General features: G+C 45.1%; 1 protein-coding gene across 2 annotated transcripts; it reads left to right on the top strand.

The window, feature by feature from the left end:
- Positions 1 to 1,216: 1,216 nt before the first annotated feature.
- HMGN5 (high mobility group nucleosome binding domain 5) lies at positions 1,217 to 15,199 on the top strand. Of its 2 annotated transcripts, none has more exons than XM_048514364.1 (7): positions 1,217 to 1,462; positions 1,731 to 1,761; positions 3,461 to 3,490; positions 6,521 to 6,550; positions 8,646 to 8,696; positions 11,700 to 11,840; positions 14,471 to 15,199. In XM_048514364.1, exons 2-7 carry the CDS (start codon positions 1,747 to 1,749, stop codon positions 14,516 to 14,518), a joined length of 315 nt encoding a protein of 104 aa, XP_048370321.1. In that variant the 5' UTR covers positions 1,217 to 1,462; positions 1,731 to 1,746; the 3' UTR covers positions 14,519 to 15,199. The 2 variants fall into 2 exon arrangements, with proteins under 2 accessions (XP_048370321.1, XP_048370320.1); XM_048514363.1 differs by having other exon boundaries at positions 1,217 to 1,469.
- The last annotated feature ends 757 nt before the right edge of the window (positions 15,200 to 15,956 follow it).

Raw genomic sequence — 15,956 nt, 5'->3', positions numbered from 1 at the left:
GGCCTGCATCTGTGGCTGGCATCTTCAGGGGATCCTCTGAAGATGCCAGCCACAGATGCAGGCCAAACGTCAGGAGAGAATGCTGCTAGAACACGGCCATACAGTCCGGAAACCACACAGCACCCAACAGAAGACTCTTCTGAAGCTCAAGCTCTTAGACCAGTGCTATTATGGATTGCACTTTTCATCCCCCCCCCCCACCCCACACACGTGAAACCCTCAACAGAACAGTTCCCCGCAACATCTCCAGACATTCAAGGTTACTTGATCAGCCAGCTGTGGGGAAAGGCAGAGTAGCAAAAGCAGTGCATAGCTGGAAGTCACAGTTCCCCAAGCAGCCCAACCCCCGTAGCTGTCATCCTGACAGAATCCTAATTTCTGGGTAAACACCCTTAAGGCGAGGCTGCCGATGTAATCGAGCCTTGGAGAATCCGTTGGTGCAGCCCAAGTTTTATTTTATTTTTTTAAAAGGAAAATCTGCACCTATCAATTGGCCCAAGAGCAAAACTTCCTGTCATTCCTCCAACCCCAAACCCATTTCCTTGAAAGGCAGGTGGCAAGTTTGAGCACACTTGTATAGGCGTGAATTCCAATTTCTAGGTAAACACCTTGAAGGTGAGACTGCTGATGTACTCCAGCCTTGCAGAATCCGTTCCTGCAGCTCAAGTGTTTGGGTTTTTTTTTAAAGGAAAGTCTGCACCGATTAACTGGGGCTGGAGAAAGGTGGAGAGGACGCCTGCAGCCATGATTCCGCGTATGCCATAATGTATATCCCAGTCTGCTATAATACAGCTCCCAGCCCTCCAGCGAGGTCTTCGCCCGCTCCTTCCCCATTCCCAGGGCGGGAGCGAGACGAGGCCCCTGCATTCCCCCCCCCCCCCCCCCCAAGCTGCACCCTTCCTCCTCCCCCACTCCCCTTGCAGCGGGAAGGCAGGAAGGTGCCAGGGCAGCCATGTTGCTGGTGGCTCTGGAAGGAGAAAGGCTCGCACCGCCCGCCTGGGGCAACTTTGCAGGGAACTTTCTGCTCCCAGCCTCCGCGAGGAGCCCGGAGCTGTTGCAAAGCATTCGCAACGCACGGCGAGGCGAGGGGCCCGAGCACGTTTGCAACAGGCGCCCTTGGCCTCTGCCGGGTGGCTTGCACCCAAGGGCGTTCGTGGACTCCCAGCCACCAAGGCCCGGACGCAGCCAAAGCTGGCTGAGAGGCGCCACTGCGTTGTCTCCGCCATCAGGCCGGGGAAGGGGGGCGCTATTCAGGAAGAGTTTTACGCAGACGGCGCAAGCGCCCGGCGTGCGTCTGGCTGGAGGTGCGCGGGCGCCTTTCTCGCGCTAAGAGTCCGGCCCCGCCTCTCGTCCGAGCCCCGCAACCACCGCCTTCTCCCGCTCTGGCCTGGCTCTCTCATTGGTCCGGGGACGCGTCAGTCACCAACCGGACCCATCTCACGCTCCCCATTCATGCAGTTTGGTTGAGTGTTGGTGTATTTTACTGTTTGCAATAAAGAGGGGGGGAAATTTTTTTTGGGTTCAGTTTCTGCTACAATTAATTCATTTTTTCAAAAAAATATAGCATTTAAGGGGAGATCTTTTTTTCCTTTTAAAAGCAAAGCCTTTTGCAAAGAGGGTTTGTTGGGTGTTTTGTTAATTTTGCGCGTGGCGCTTTGCCTTTTTGGGGGGGAGGGGTGTCTGGGTTAAATATTTTTAAACACACCCCCTCTCTCTTGTTTTGCAAACAGCTATTCAGGTTCAACTATGCCCAAAAGAAAGGTAAGCAAAGAAAAAAATGTGGGATTTTTTTTTTGGGGGGGGGGGGTGCAATGGAGGGAGGCCAGAACGTGCAGCCCGTTTGCTGGGGAGGCGAAGGGGGGGGGGGAGATAAACATGTCTTGCATTTTTTTGCGCGCGCGCGCGCTTGCTTGGTCTCGGTGCACAGTCGGTGCGTTTTGCATTTTAAGATGTCGGTGGAAGCCGTAAAGCGGAGCCGATGCTGCTGGGAGACGCTCGGGAAGAGGGATCGGGGCCGGCCGCGGGCTCCCCCCGATCGGAGTTGAGTTGCCGGGCTCGGAGAGCGGCTGCTGCTGGCCGTCTCCATGCTGGGTCGCCCACAGCCATGGTGCTGGCTGCTGGTGCCCTTATGGAGCTCGCCTAGCGCCCGCCCTCGCACAAGGAGCCCGGCAGGTTGCTCTCCCCCCAGCCCAGGGCTTAACTGCCGAGGGGATCGACAGGCTTGGCGGAGGGGGCGCGTTGCTTTGCAAGCTTTGGCCCCCAAGCGGCTCTCCTTCCCCTGCGTTTGCCTTTGTTCTTTTTTTGTGCGTGTGTGTGTGCGTCCTTCCTCCTACTTCTTGGCATGCCAGATGGTTGTGCAATGGAAATCCGGAGCCATTAGGCGGCGCAGAGTTGGGAAACTGCCCTTGCAACGCGGGGAAGGGGCGGCGGGGAGCGCGCGGGGGTCCCAGCAGGCGGAATGCAACTTTCACCGGGGGAGATGGGGGCTAGTTAATAATATTTTAAAGAAAAAAACCTCGGCCTCTTTTTTTTTGCAAATAAACGGTTTCTTGCACGTTGCAAATAAGAGGTCGTTAAATATAGCTGCAGATTAATCTCTTTAGTTCGATGCATTCGATTGCTGCAAAAATTAAATCCTGCAGCGGTTCGCTTTGCAGAGCGGTTTGGCGCTCGAGCTGCCCTCACAAAGCGGCGCTTATGCAACCTGGCTTTCCCCTCCCCCAGCTCTGCTCCCCCCCCCCCCCCCCGCTCCACCCTCCCCCCCATTACCACCCATCTAATTTGGCTTAATTCCTTTCTGGATCGAGCCAGGGTGAAAGCATCCCCCCCCCCCTCCCCAATTCAAAGCTTCTCGCGACCTTGTAGGTAATTTGGCGGGAACTGGGATTTTTTTTTGAAAAAAAAAAAGGGCTGGGGTGGCTTTCCGACGCCAGGACGTAAAACAGAACAAATTAGCTGGCGGGGCATTGTGGGAGTTGTAGTCTTTGGTATGGCACTTGGGAGGTCTGCCTGGAATGTCTCAAAGCAGCCAATTTTCAGTTGGCAGGGGGAGGAGCAAGGCTTTTTTTTTTAAAAAAAAACTTACTTTTGCAAGCATCTTGCAGAAGACATGCAAGGGCAGGAATGACTGTTGGTGTCACTCAAAGCAAAAATGCCTCAAAAATGCAGTTGAGGAATTGCAAACTGGCACAAGAAGAAATGCAAGCTGTCAGCGATCAGTTAGCAGTTTACTTTGCTGTGACCCTCTAAAGTTGCGCACAGGCTGAGTTGGCCGTGACATTGCACAGTAGGTGGGCACGTAAGACTGAAAATAGTGGCTACCGAACTTGTCTCTATTTTGACTGATGTACTAGGCACATAGAGACTTATTTGCAGGTGTGTGGCATCCATTTTCTTTTAGGGGGAAGCCACAAATGCAAATATTGACATTTTGTATGTGCTTTGTTTTTTTTTACAACAGGCTGCAGCTGAAGGTGAGGTAAAGGAGGAGGTAAGTTTGTTTACATGATATCATTATAAAACATTCATCCCCGCTCTTCTCCACTTACCACCCACCTTGAAGGAGATTAACCACTATATGGTCCATTCACAAAGCAGAAACTGCTTTAAAAATTCTGCAGCATACTGTAGGCCTTTACTGACATACCCTGTTTCCCCAAATATAAGACATCCCTTGAAAATAAGACGTAGTAGAAGTTTTGCTGCAGTGCGAAATATAAGGCATCCCCCAAAGGTAAGATGTAGCAAAGTTTTTGTTTGGAAGCATGCCTGACGAACAGAACACAAAAAAATAAGACATCCCCTGAAAATAAGACATAGCGCATCTTTGGGAGCAAAAATTAATATAAGACACTGTCTTATTTTCGGGAAAACACGGTAGAAACTCATAGCATAATATAGTAAAATTCTGAGATTTAAAATTAAGTATGAACAAAGTAAGAATGGCCTATTTTTTAACAAAAAGCATTTTTAATACCACAATTTATCTTCCATTATAAGCATGATGCAGATTTATGGCTTCTTCCAGAAATCTGGCTATCTTCTTGCTTAATTCAAGATTGGAATTATTTTTAAAAAAATCAGCGTAACAGAATTGGGAAGTCCTGCCCTATGTACTAGCATAGGACTTTGCTCAGATCTCAAGACACAAAGGACAATAAAGTACAGCATGCTGAATAGTTTCAGTGGAGTCCACCTGTAGGGTGAGCTGCGGCAATCTATTAACTAGCGTGGCCCGGCCACGCGTTGCTGTGGCTTATTGTGGTGAAATGGGAAAGGAACAGTAGCAGCAAATCAATTGCAGAGGCCAGCAGTACGTGCTCATGCAAACACGCAGCCTGATACTGTGCGATGTCAGTGATGTGTGTGCCCGCATTCCTTGGGGGGAGGGAATGGAAAGGCACCCCTCCCACACATCTAGGCTGGCTGGTTATGACCCTTTACCTGGGAGTAAGTTTGGTTGGTGAGTGTCCAGTGAGGTGGCATTTTATACCCCACTTTCCTATAGTCATATAGATACTATGATCATATTCAAGGTGGTTTACAAAATACAATAAAATACAATCACGCAACCATGTATTTTTCAGATTTTCTTTTTATAAAACAGCTCGCACAAAGATTGTTGAACCTTTGATAGAAAGAGTCCATATTAATCGTGAAGAGGAGTTGATTAAAAAGTTTCCTGTGGGAACTCTCCAATTACGGTCCAGGTTGTCCAATAGTGTGATAATTCTTAAAGCCTGACAACTTGTTATTTCTTCAGTGAATCTTGTACCACTGTAAATGCTGTGTTTTATTTATTTAAACTTTATCGTAACTTATTTCATACAGTTAAGTTTTATTCTGTTTCTAATTGGCGGAAAGACGTAAAGAAATAGTAGTTAATATTTTTACAGTGCAATAACAACAATACAATATATTGTCAAAGGCTTTCATGGCCGGAATCACTTGGGTGCTGTGTGGTTTCTGGGCTGTATGGCCGTGTTCTAGCAGCATTCTCTCCTGACGTTTCGCCGGCATCTGTGGCTGGCATCTTCAGAGGATCTGATGTTGGAAAAGCAAGTGGAGTATACACCTGTTGGAGTATATATACCTGTTGGAGTGTTTCTTCACCCACCCTGGACACTCCCAACAGGTATATATACTCCACTTGCTTTCCCAACATCAGATCCTCTGAAGATGCCAGCCACAGATGCAGGCGAAACGTCAGGAGAGAATGCTTCTAGAACACGGCCATACAGCCCGGAAACCACACAGCACCCAATAATACAATAGTAATAAAATAACAAATAAATGCAGCACAGTAGCTCAAGTGTTGCAGTCTTAGAGAGTTTTCACTGGCTGGAACAGCGATTCCTTGGCTGGCATTAGCCTGAAACCTGCTGGTGCTTTCCCACATAATAGTTAGAAGGGCCTGAAAAGTGTCTGTAGCTATTTTTCAGCTAGGCCTGAGCAGAAGCTCAGTTGTATGCCTACAACAGTTGTACGCCATCAGTGACAGTCCATTGCTGAAACAGATCACTGTCAAGGTCCAGCTGCCTTTAAAATGGCTACTGATTGTGGCTCAGGGCTAGCGTAGATTCTTGTACATTATGCAGTCCACATATGGTCAAGGGAGTACTGGGGGGTGGGGAGCTAGTCTAAAATGTCAAAGATGCAACCAGCACCCACCTGTCTGTTCATTCCCAGTGTACCAACAGCTTTTTAAGATACAAGAAGCAGCAGTGGCGTAGGAGGTTAAGAGCTCGTGTATCTAATCTGGAGGAACCGGGTTTGATTCCCCGCTCTGCCGCCTGAGCTGTGGAGGCTGATCTGGGGAATTCAGATTAGCCTGGGCACTCCCACACATGCCAGCTGGGTGACCTTGGGCTAGTCACAGCTTCTCGGAGCTCTCTCAGCCCCACCTACCTCACAGGGTGTTTGTTGTGAGGGGGGAAGGGCAAGGAGATTGTAAGCCCCTTTGAGTCTCCTGCAGGAGAGAAAGGGGGGGTATTAATCCAAACTCTTCTTCTTCTTCTTTTTGAGAGCGGGGCTGTCTGTCATCCCCTGGGAGGCTGATTTATACTGAGGATACACTTGTGTGGAACAGACTGCTAGATGGCTGCTACACGTGAACTTGCCGAAATTAGGGAAGCGGCAACACTTTCTTTGTCCTAAATGGCACGCAGTTCTGGGCCGTCTTTGCACACACTGAGTTATAACTTTTGCCCTTTGCACTACAAAGCAGCCCAGTCCTGTAGGTCAGAGGTGTCCAACTCAGGCGCTTCAGATGTTCATCGTCTACAATTCCCATCAGCCAATTGGCCAAGCCAGCAGAGGCTGATGGGAATTGTAGTCCATGAACATCTGAAGCGCCTGAGTTGGACACCCCTGCCGTAGATGTTCGCTTTGAACTAAGCTTTGGTGAATTTAGTGAGACGTTTGCTCAAGTAAATTTGCAGGCAACTTTCTGATGTTGATTTTTTCTTTGCTTTCACATTTAATGGCATGACTAATGGTGTGTTGTTGTTTTTTTTCACAGCCAAAGAGACGATCGGCTAGGTTATCCGCTGTAAGTAGCTCTCCGGGTTCTTTTCTTCAGTGTTAACGTTTCATAAGAACATAAGAACTAGCCTGCTGGATCAGACCAGAGTCCATCTAGTCCAGCACTCTGCTACTCGCAGTGGCCCACCAGGTGCCTTTGGGAGCTCACATGCAGGAGGTGAAAGCAGTGGCCTTCTGCTGCTTCTCCCGAGCACCTGGTCTGCTAAGGCATTTGCAATCTGAGATCAAGGAGGATCAAGATGGGTAGCCATAGATCGACTTCTCCATAAATCTGTCCAAGCCCTTTTTAAAGCTATCCAGGTTAGTGGCCATCACCACCTCCTGTGGCAGCATATTCCAAACACCAATCACACGTTGCGTGAAGAAGTGTCTCCTTTTATTAGTCCTAATTCTTCCCCCCAGCATTTTCAATGAATGCCCCCTGGTTCTAGTATTGTGAGAAAGAGAGAAAAATTTTTCTCTGTCAACATTTTCTACCCCATGCATAATTTTATAGACTTCAATCATATCCCCCCTCAGATGTCTCCTCTCCAAACTAAAGAGTCCCAAACGCTGCAGCCTCTCCTCATAAGGAAGATGCTCCAATCCTTCCATTTGGATGGTGCCGATGACTTGAGTGCCTTCGTGCTAGGAGCTTCTAACAGCATCTTAAAACAGGGAGCCTTATTACTTTGGAGGAGTGAGAACGGGTGTCATGTGGTGTAGTGCTTAAGAGTGGAAGCTCCTGTCCAAATCTCATCTCAGCTGTCACCTCAGAAGGTGACCTAGAGACAGGAGCACACATTTTAAAAAACGCTGGGCTGCTGCCAAAAATGGCAACCCCACATCGAGTCTCTCCTCCATCTAAGTACGCCTTGTCTTATCTTTACACTTGTACATCCCCTATGGAATTGGGCCTGAAAAATGCACAAAGTAATAACATTAGGACAAATGGAGTTGGTACATTTGGACTTTGTGGAAAGAGAGGAAGACGGCAGTGGGGGCGTTCAGTTCTGGCTACTGTTTAGTCGGCTTTATAATGTGGCAGGCCACACTGGCCGAGTTCCCCATTTGCAGTGCGGGGATAATACTGATCTCATTTACAGGGTTCTTGCGGGACAGATTGAGATAATGTATGTGTTGCAGTGTAGAAATCAGCTATTATTATTTCTCTTGCATCTTTGTGGCTAGGGTTGTGAAAAGTGGGACAGAATTCAGCAAACCGAGTACAAAATCCATGTTCTGGATTATGCCATGATGCCCACTGGCACAGTCTTGGTGCATTTAGATTGCCAAGTTGAGCCCAAGATCTATTGGAGCAATCCCCAATGTGGAGCCCTGTGATGTAGAAACCTTAGTGTTTTATTATACCTCCACTATCCTTTCTCTTTATAACTTGTTTTCTTTATCCTGTTCATACTGTCTCCTTTCTACCCTTTCCTGTGACCCCTCTCACAATCCCTTTTCTTCCCCTTTCTCTGTTTGTTTTTCTCTCTGCTTTTAACACCCCATATGTCATTTCTGTATCTGGTAGAGAAAGGCACCTGCTACATGAAACACCTTTACTGACACTCCCTTACACAAAATGACGTTCATTGTAGGGACTCCTCAATATCAGAGCCCCTGATCCTAAAAACAGAGCCAAAGCATAGCAACTGAGGAACTTTCTAGTTTATTTCACTTGAATAAATATCAGAAAATACAGGTAATATATATAATTACCTGAAAATTTGCTTTGCTTCCTATAAAGCCTATGATCTTTCATTTTTGCATGTGAACGTTTTACTTAAACTTTCATTTTTTTAAACTGCATGGGAGGGGTTAGGGGTGGGGCAGCCATTTTGTGATGGCATCCATGATGCTTTCTCAAAATTCTAAAAGTGCTCTCGGGCTCATCGAAACGGAGGATCTACTGACTGCAAGAAAAGTAAGAGTTAGTTTGCTGGTCACTCGGTTTGCACAGTACTTGTTGAATTCAGTGGGTGTTGCAGAAGACCACACCTAATCTTGGACAACGTTCATTTCAGGTGGATTGTGCTCAGGTCGATATCTGTTCTGTACTTTAAAAAAACAACCGTGTTCTGATATGACATTCCTCATATACCTGTTTGCTTATCTTTCAGAAACCTGCTCCACCTAAACCAGAGCCAAAGCCGAAAAAGGCAGCGCCCAAGGTAAAAAAAACCACATTTCTCTAAATAAAAGCTGAAGACCATACGTTGCCATTGTTTGGTCTTAAAACATAATACCGTATATACTCGCGTATAAGTCGACCCGCATATAAGTCGAGGCACCTAATTTTACCACAAAAAACTGGGAAAACGTATTGACTCGCGTATTAAGTCGAGGGTGGGAAATGCAGCAGCTGCTGGTAAATTTCAAAAATAAAAATAGATGCCAATAAAATTACATCAATTGAGGCATCAGTAGGTTAAATGTTTTTGAATATTTATTTCAAAGAAAAACAGTAAACTGGCTCTGTAAGTGGAAAAGAGGGTCAACAAGAACAATATGGTATCAACAATAACTTTAAAAGTACAAAAACCTTAGCTCAACCAGCAACCAAGCTAAAACACAAGAGTTAAAATCCTCCAAAACTGGATTCCTCATCATCATCTGTATGTCCAAATGTAACCCAACTTAGATTTTAAGAGGGATATTATCAGAAATGGAAAATCTACTATTAGCTTCCATTGTAAACAATGGGGATGGGGCATCCCCTTTGGGGGTCAATAACTTAGGATCCCCTGACCCAAACTTCACCAAACCTGGCTGGTAGCATAAAGAGACTCTCCTGATGAGACCAGCCAGGTTTGGTGAAGTTTGGTTCAGAGGGTCCAAAGTTATGGACCCTCAAAAGGGTAGCCCCATCTACTAATAGCTGCCATTGAAAACAATGGGGAATGGGGGCACCTCATTTGGGGGTCCATAACTTTGGACCCCTTGAACCAAACTTTACCAAACTTGGCTGGTATCATCAGGAGTGTCTTCTGAGGGTACCCTGAAATTTTGGTGCCACTAGCATAGAAACTGCGCCCCCTGCTGGCCGGCAAAGTAAAAACACAAAAAAAATTTAATGACCCGCATATAAGTCGAGGGGAGCTTTTTCAGCATTAAAAATGTGCTGAAAAATTCGACTTATACATGAGTATATATGGTAAGTAGCCAACATTGTGCTTGTTTATCCATACAAGTCATTCATTCTTTCCCAGGAAAAATATTTGGTAGATGGTTAAAATAAACATAATTTTTATTTTGACAGTATCCATTTTCCTTCTAAGCCATTTGCTGTGTGTAGGTTACTTTGAGAGATGAGGAGGAAAACCAACCTAAGTAACAAGGGAATAGGTAGACGTGGGAGGACCCAGGGAAAAAGTTGTGACTTAGGTGGCATTCTGATTTCGTCCTCTTTACCCTAAAATTAATATGTTCATCCTAGCTGAAATCTGCTTGGTAGCAAAGCGTGCGTACCATTGCTACCTGCAGCGTCCTTTTTGTGTCCGCAATTCACTCCTAAAAGGACTGCTTATTCCTTTTTGTGTTCAAAAAAGCAGAACAAGCATTTTTGTTCTGTTTTCGGCCCTTGGCACCTGATTAATGTGATCCTGCTGATCTTTGCTGTTAGTTTATTATCTGACAACCCACGGTTAAAACAAATTGTTTTCTATTGACAATTTTTTGTGAGAGAGAGCTGCCTTGACCCTTGTTTCTGTAGAAAAAAGGTTCTGTAGGCGATGTTGTTTGTGCTGCGCTGAAGATGTTTCCCTGAGCTGAACGCTTGCTCGGGTGAAAAATACAAAAAAAATCGCATGGAACTTTCAACGGGTGTTTGGATGCTTGTGTCCCTTATTTCTGGTTTACACTGGGGGGAGAATCACACTAGCTGGGACAGGAACAGATATCCACGTGTGTTAATTCAGAGATCTGCCGATTTACATATAAAATAGGAGACAGATATATTAACCAGAACAAAATAACATTCTGCTGCTTAAAAAGGTTTTTCTCCCACCCTGGCTCTTGTGCCAGAAATGAGCCTGGCTAGATAGGAAGCCATCCAGAACAGCAAGGAAAGGAGGGAAAGGGCAACGATTCCCATTATAAACCCAATCTATCCCTCTCTTCACGTGTTCGTGGGCATCTTGTCTGGTTGTCCTTTAGGATTCAGATCAGTTTGTCTGCTTCAAGGCATAGGTCAGTGTTGGCGAACCTTTGGCACTCCAGATGTTATGGACTACAATTCCCATCAGCTCCTGCTCCAGCTCCAATTGGCCGTCCGGGCAGGGGCTGATGGGAATTGTAGTCCATAACATCTGGAGTCCCAAAGGTTCGCCACCACGGGCATAGGTTGTCATAAAGCACTGTTTGCTGCAGATGGAGCTATATCCAAAAACGCACCTTCCTCGGTACCCCATTTTTGAGCATCACACAGAGCCATACAACCAGTGTTCGATAGACCCCCTAGCACAAAATATGTCTTCTGTCAGGTTTATTATACAAAGAACTCAAAGTGATTGCCTCAACAAGGGAGGCAAGGGACCGCACAAGCTTCGTTCTGACGCCTTTCTCACCTGCCATAGCAAACAGTGCATGTTTACTCTTATTGGCATTAGACAGTAATTAATATAGGCAGTTATGGGTTTAATTCTTCACTGCACTTTGGTTATGTATACAGAGCTGTTGATATGGGGGGTTTCTTTGTGTGTTTAGGTCTTTTTTTAAAATCTGCCTTTCACACATACTGGTGACACTGTCTGAAATATAGCAGAGTAAATGGGCAGGGTGTGGGTTCTAGCCTAGTATTTTTGTAGTACTTGGGGCAATGGAGAAACCAGTGCATCAAACAGTTTCTGCATCCCAGTAAGGATCTCAGCTTATCTTGCCTAATAAGAGAAGAAATGATCTCTTTGGTTCAGTGGAATTTTAAAAATATATTTGCAGTTTTTTTGTTAAAGTAGCATACATGGCCTCAATACATTAAAAGGGAGTTGTTGTTATCCAAGCAGAAATGTTTATTACTGTTCAAATATGCATTTTCCACCACAAAACATTCTAATTTGGTGTGGAAATTATGTCTCTTCATTATCTCCCTTGAAATGTAGAATCTTGATCTTTGAGGATTGACATTTGAGTGCAGTCTGCTTTTTTTTTTGTTTTGTTAAATGGGATTGCTGTTGCAGAAAGAAAAAGGAGCAAACGATAAGAAGGAGGACAAAAAGGTAGCAAAAGGGAAGAAAGGAGCCAAAGGAAAAGATGAAACGAAGCAAGAAGATGCTAAAGAAGAAAACCACTCTGAGAACGGAGATACCAAAACTAACGAGGTAGAGTATACGGCAGCTATCTAGTGCAGGATGAATGAGCCCTCATTACTATATGCAATGTGTAGTTCAGCTGCCCTGGAACTTGGAGGAATACAGATTGAGGCTGGATTTGAGACCTGCAAACCGAAACAAAAAGGGGAAGAAAAATGTCAACCCGGAGAACCAGGTGCCTCAGAAACTTGAGAAAAAGCAGACACCAGAATTGATACTTAAGGGTTACATGCAATAAATCGACAACACTTTAATACATTACAAATGGCAAAAATTGATTATAATGGTAAATTTCTTTCTTATAACCATTTTTAAACTGTTTTTACTTTTTGTAATGTATTAAAGCTTTGCTAATTTATCCTTAAGTGTTCATTCATTATACTGTGGTGAGTCTAATCTGGAGAACTGGGGGTTTGATTCCCCGCTCCTCCATATGAAGGGTGGGCTCTTATCTGGTGAACCGTTTTGTTTCCCGACTCCTACATTTCTTGCTGGGTGACCTTGGGCTAATCACAGGCCCCTTGCGCACTCGCAAAATAATGCGTTTTCAAACCACTTTCACAACTGTTTGCAAGTGGATTTTGCCATTCCGCACAGCTTCAAAGAGCACTGTAAGCAGTTTGAAAGTGCATTATTCTGCATGTGCGGAATGAGCCACAGTTCCCTCAGAACTCAGCCCCACCTACCTCACAAGGTTTCTGTTGTGGGGAGAGGAAGGGAAAGGAGTTTGTAAGTCACCTTGAGTCTCCTTACAGGAGAGAAAGGCAGGGTATAAATACAAACTCTTTTGCTTAACCCTGCCCTGGATGGGCCAGGTTAGCCTGATCTCATCAGATCTCAGAAGCCAAGCAGGGTTGACTCTGGATAGTATTTGGATGGGAGACACCCCCCCTCCCCCAAAAAAGAATACCAGGGTTGTGATGTGGAGGCAGACAATGGCAAACCACCTCTGAAAGTCTCTTGCCTTAAAAATCCCACCTGGGTTGCCGTAAGTCAGATGTGACTTGGTAGCATTTGACACACACACGGTAGGCTTTCTATCAACTTTCTTGGTTACCTGGATTTGAAACCTGCCCATTATTTGTCACTTTCTGTAAGGTTTCTAAGCGCATGATTCTCATTATTTCCAAGGGTCTGCAAGGCAAAGGGAAGAGATTAACTTCTCCATCTTCTCAATCTGCCGTGCATGCCAAAGGTCAGGGGATGAGGGTGGATTGCCTGCAACTGACGTTAAGCAAGAGATTTCATAAATCACCCCCCCCCCCCCAGCAAGTTATCTGGAGTACACAACATAGATAAGGGGAAAGGATCTTGTGCTGCAACTGTGCCAAGATAGCCATCTAGAGAGATTCATAGCCGTCAGTGGCTATTTGCCACAAATCTAGAATTGTGCCAGGAGTGTATCATTTTAGTATGCAGGGATGTTATATTTGAATACCTTTCCATGTCGATAGCTACAGATGTAGAAAACTAGCTGTCTCTTCCTTGATGTAGTAGCTTTCCCTTCTAGAGAGACAGCAACGTGAATAACCATTAAAACATGGATTAATCCTACCTAAAATGCTGCACTGTGCTTTTGCTGTACATTTGAAACATCACTGTGTTAAGTGTGATGTAACATTTTGGAACTGGAGGCCATGCAGAAGACAGAAGCCATGTTTTATGTAATGGGGTAGAGGACAGAACTCACCCCCACAGAAGTAAAATAAGAACCCCCCCCCCCCCCCGAAGTAAAATACGAGGGGTGGGGGATTAAGCCTTCTTTTAAACCTGACATGCTGCAGTGGAAACAGAATCTTAATAAAGGTAGAGAATCAAGCTAAGTTTACATCCCTTTTGGTTCTCAGTTTTGCATATATGCAAATACATTTGGCAATTAAGTGACTTAGAAGGCAAGTTGAGCCGCGCTTCTCTGCTATGTTCTGGTTCTATGAATTTGAAGTGGACGTACTATACATTTCTGCTATTCTTTCAAAGGGTCAATTTTAGTAGTGTGTACAGAATTTAAAATCGTATGCAAGAGGGAAACAAGTTTCTATATGTGGGAAGTAATCCGTGGACGCAAGAACTGTGGATCTTTCCCAGATTTCTCCCCCGCTCAGTAGCCATTTCTGACCCTGGGACAGTTCATTCATGGACTGATACCTGTGTGGGTCAAGAGGTGGGGAGCTAATTTGACAAGGGAAAATTCCTATTGCAGCCTTCTAACCCAGGAGTGACATTTCTTAGGGTCAGGAAGGGCTTCCAGGGGGAGGAAACATGGGGAAAATCTGATGGATCATTGGATCCAATCCAGGTATATGTTTCACTTCATAATCCTCTGGTTTATTTGTACTGAACAATAGAGTGGGATGCATTGTCGAAGGCTTTCACGGCCGGAATCACTGGGGTGCTGTGTGGTTTCCGGGCTGTATGGCTGTGTTCTAGCACAGCTGTGTTCTGATGTTTTGCCTGCATCTGTGGCTGGCATCTTCAGAGGATCCTCTGAAGATGCCAGCCACAGATGCAGGCGAAACATCAGGAGAGAATGCCGCTAGAACACGGCCATACAGCCTGGAAACCACACAGCACCTCAACAGAATGGGATAGTTCCTGTTTGTAAAAAACACTTTCTTTTCTTTCACCTCCAACACGAATAGGCACCAGCTGCCGAAGAATCCGACGAAAAGGAAGCCAAGTCCGAGTGACAACCTTTGCCCTGTTGATTTCCATCATTCGGTATCCATACCTCCATTCTGTATTGTTAAGAGAGGAATATTTTTATCAACTATTTTATAAATGCAGGTTTTTTTAGCATGAATTTAATCATGGAACATCTTCATCTCTGTTACTTGGGACTTGAAACAAAAAGCAAAACAAAAAAAATCTTTTGTTTTTAAAATTTGTGGTTGTCATAGATTGTATGGTACCTGGAAAGAATCAGTGGTGGTAGCTATTGACTTCTGTCAGTATATAATCCCTTTGTGTGTAAGTCAGACAGACTTCAGATTTTAATTTCACCCTTGTTACGTGTTGTACGGTTTCTTAATGTGGGGAGGTCTCAAAAAAAAAAAATAACACAAAACAATTGCGTCAGACATTCCGGTGGTTCTGTGGGTTGCTTTTATAAAGAAGGTGAGATATTTTCATGAAAAATCCTAAGAAGCTGGAAATCTTGTTGTATCCCAAATGTAGTTTTATTTTGTCACATTTTGGAGAAGAAGAATAATTGGGGGGGCGAGGGCGGGGGGGGGGAGAAAGTGTAATCGTGTTTTTAAATGAAATACAAAAAAAATTCTTTTAGAAAAAAAAGGGCAGGTTGGCTGAATATACCCACTGTTAGGAATTTTGCTGGATTTATCTTAATAAAAAAAGACTCCTCGAAAGAAGTATTGTCGTTTTGCTTGCTTGCTTGCTTATTTATTTATTTTTATTAATTAAACTTATAGGCCGCCTCATCCCCGAAGGGCTCGAGGCGGCTCACAATATGGCTGTTCTAATGAACAGCAAATCAACAACATAAAACTTAAATCCCTTAAAACCTATACAGCAATAAATTAAACAGCAGTATTTTAAAACAAAATTGTTTAAAACAGGCTCATGTGCTAGTAGTGTATTTCTACATTCTATACTCCCTTCACCTGCAAAGGGAGGGTGTGTGGAAGGGAGAGGGGTGGACCGTCCTGTTGGAACCAGACAGAACTAACCTTCAAGACCTCTGCTTCCTACAGGAGGATTATCATGTCTGGGACTGCATCCTGTGACTGACCCACTCTGGTTGCAAACCAGCTTGGTTAGGGACAGAACACTGCTTGTATCATCCTACCTCACTGAATGCTGGGGAAAATGTTTCAAGCATTTAAATTTGTAGATGGACCTTTTATCAGGTGGATTCAGCCCAAGGCAGAGGTGGGATCCAACCAGTTCTCCCCACTTTTCTAGAAGTGGTTACTAATTTTTTCTGAGTGCCGAGAAGGGGTTACTAAGGCAACCTCCCTGCCCAATAGGGACTGGAGGTGCGTGTGTGCGGCGGCGCCACTGTTTGAATCCCACCACCATCGGAACCTGTTATTAAAATTTTTGGATCCCACTACTGGCCGAAGGTGTTCGTTTTGGCCTCTGATTGCTAGTGGTTTTCAGAACCGC

This window comes from Sphaerodactylus townsendi, linkage group LG13 (genome assembly GCF_021028975.2).
Source record: "Sphaerodactylus townsendi isolate TG3544 linkage group LG13, MPM_Stown_v2.3, whole genome shotgun sequence".
Classification (NCBI taxonomy): Eukaryota; Metazoa; Chordata; class Lepidosauria; order Squamata; family Sphaerodactylidae; genus Sphaerodactylus; species Sphaerodactylus townsendi.
Note: the sequence above shows the minus strand (reverse complement) of the source record. Positions and strands in the feature narration are given on the sequence as shown.

Bases quoted from the DNA above. Each gene is read 5' to 3' on its own strand.
- HMGN5 (XM_048514364.1), top strand. The intron at 3,491-6,520 runs GTAAGTTTGTTT...TTTTTTTCACAG, and splicing joins AAGGTGAGGTAAAGGAGGAG to CCAAAGAGACGATCGGCTAG. The intron at 11,841-14,470 runs GTAGAGTATACG...CAACACGAATAG, and splicing joins GAGATACCAAAACTAACGAG to GCACCAGCTGCCGAAGAATC.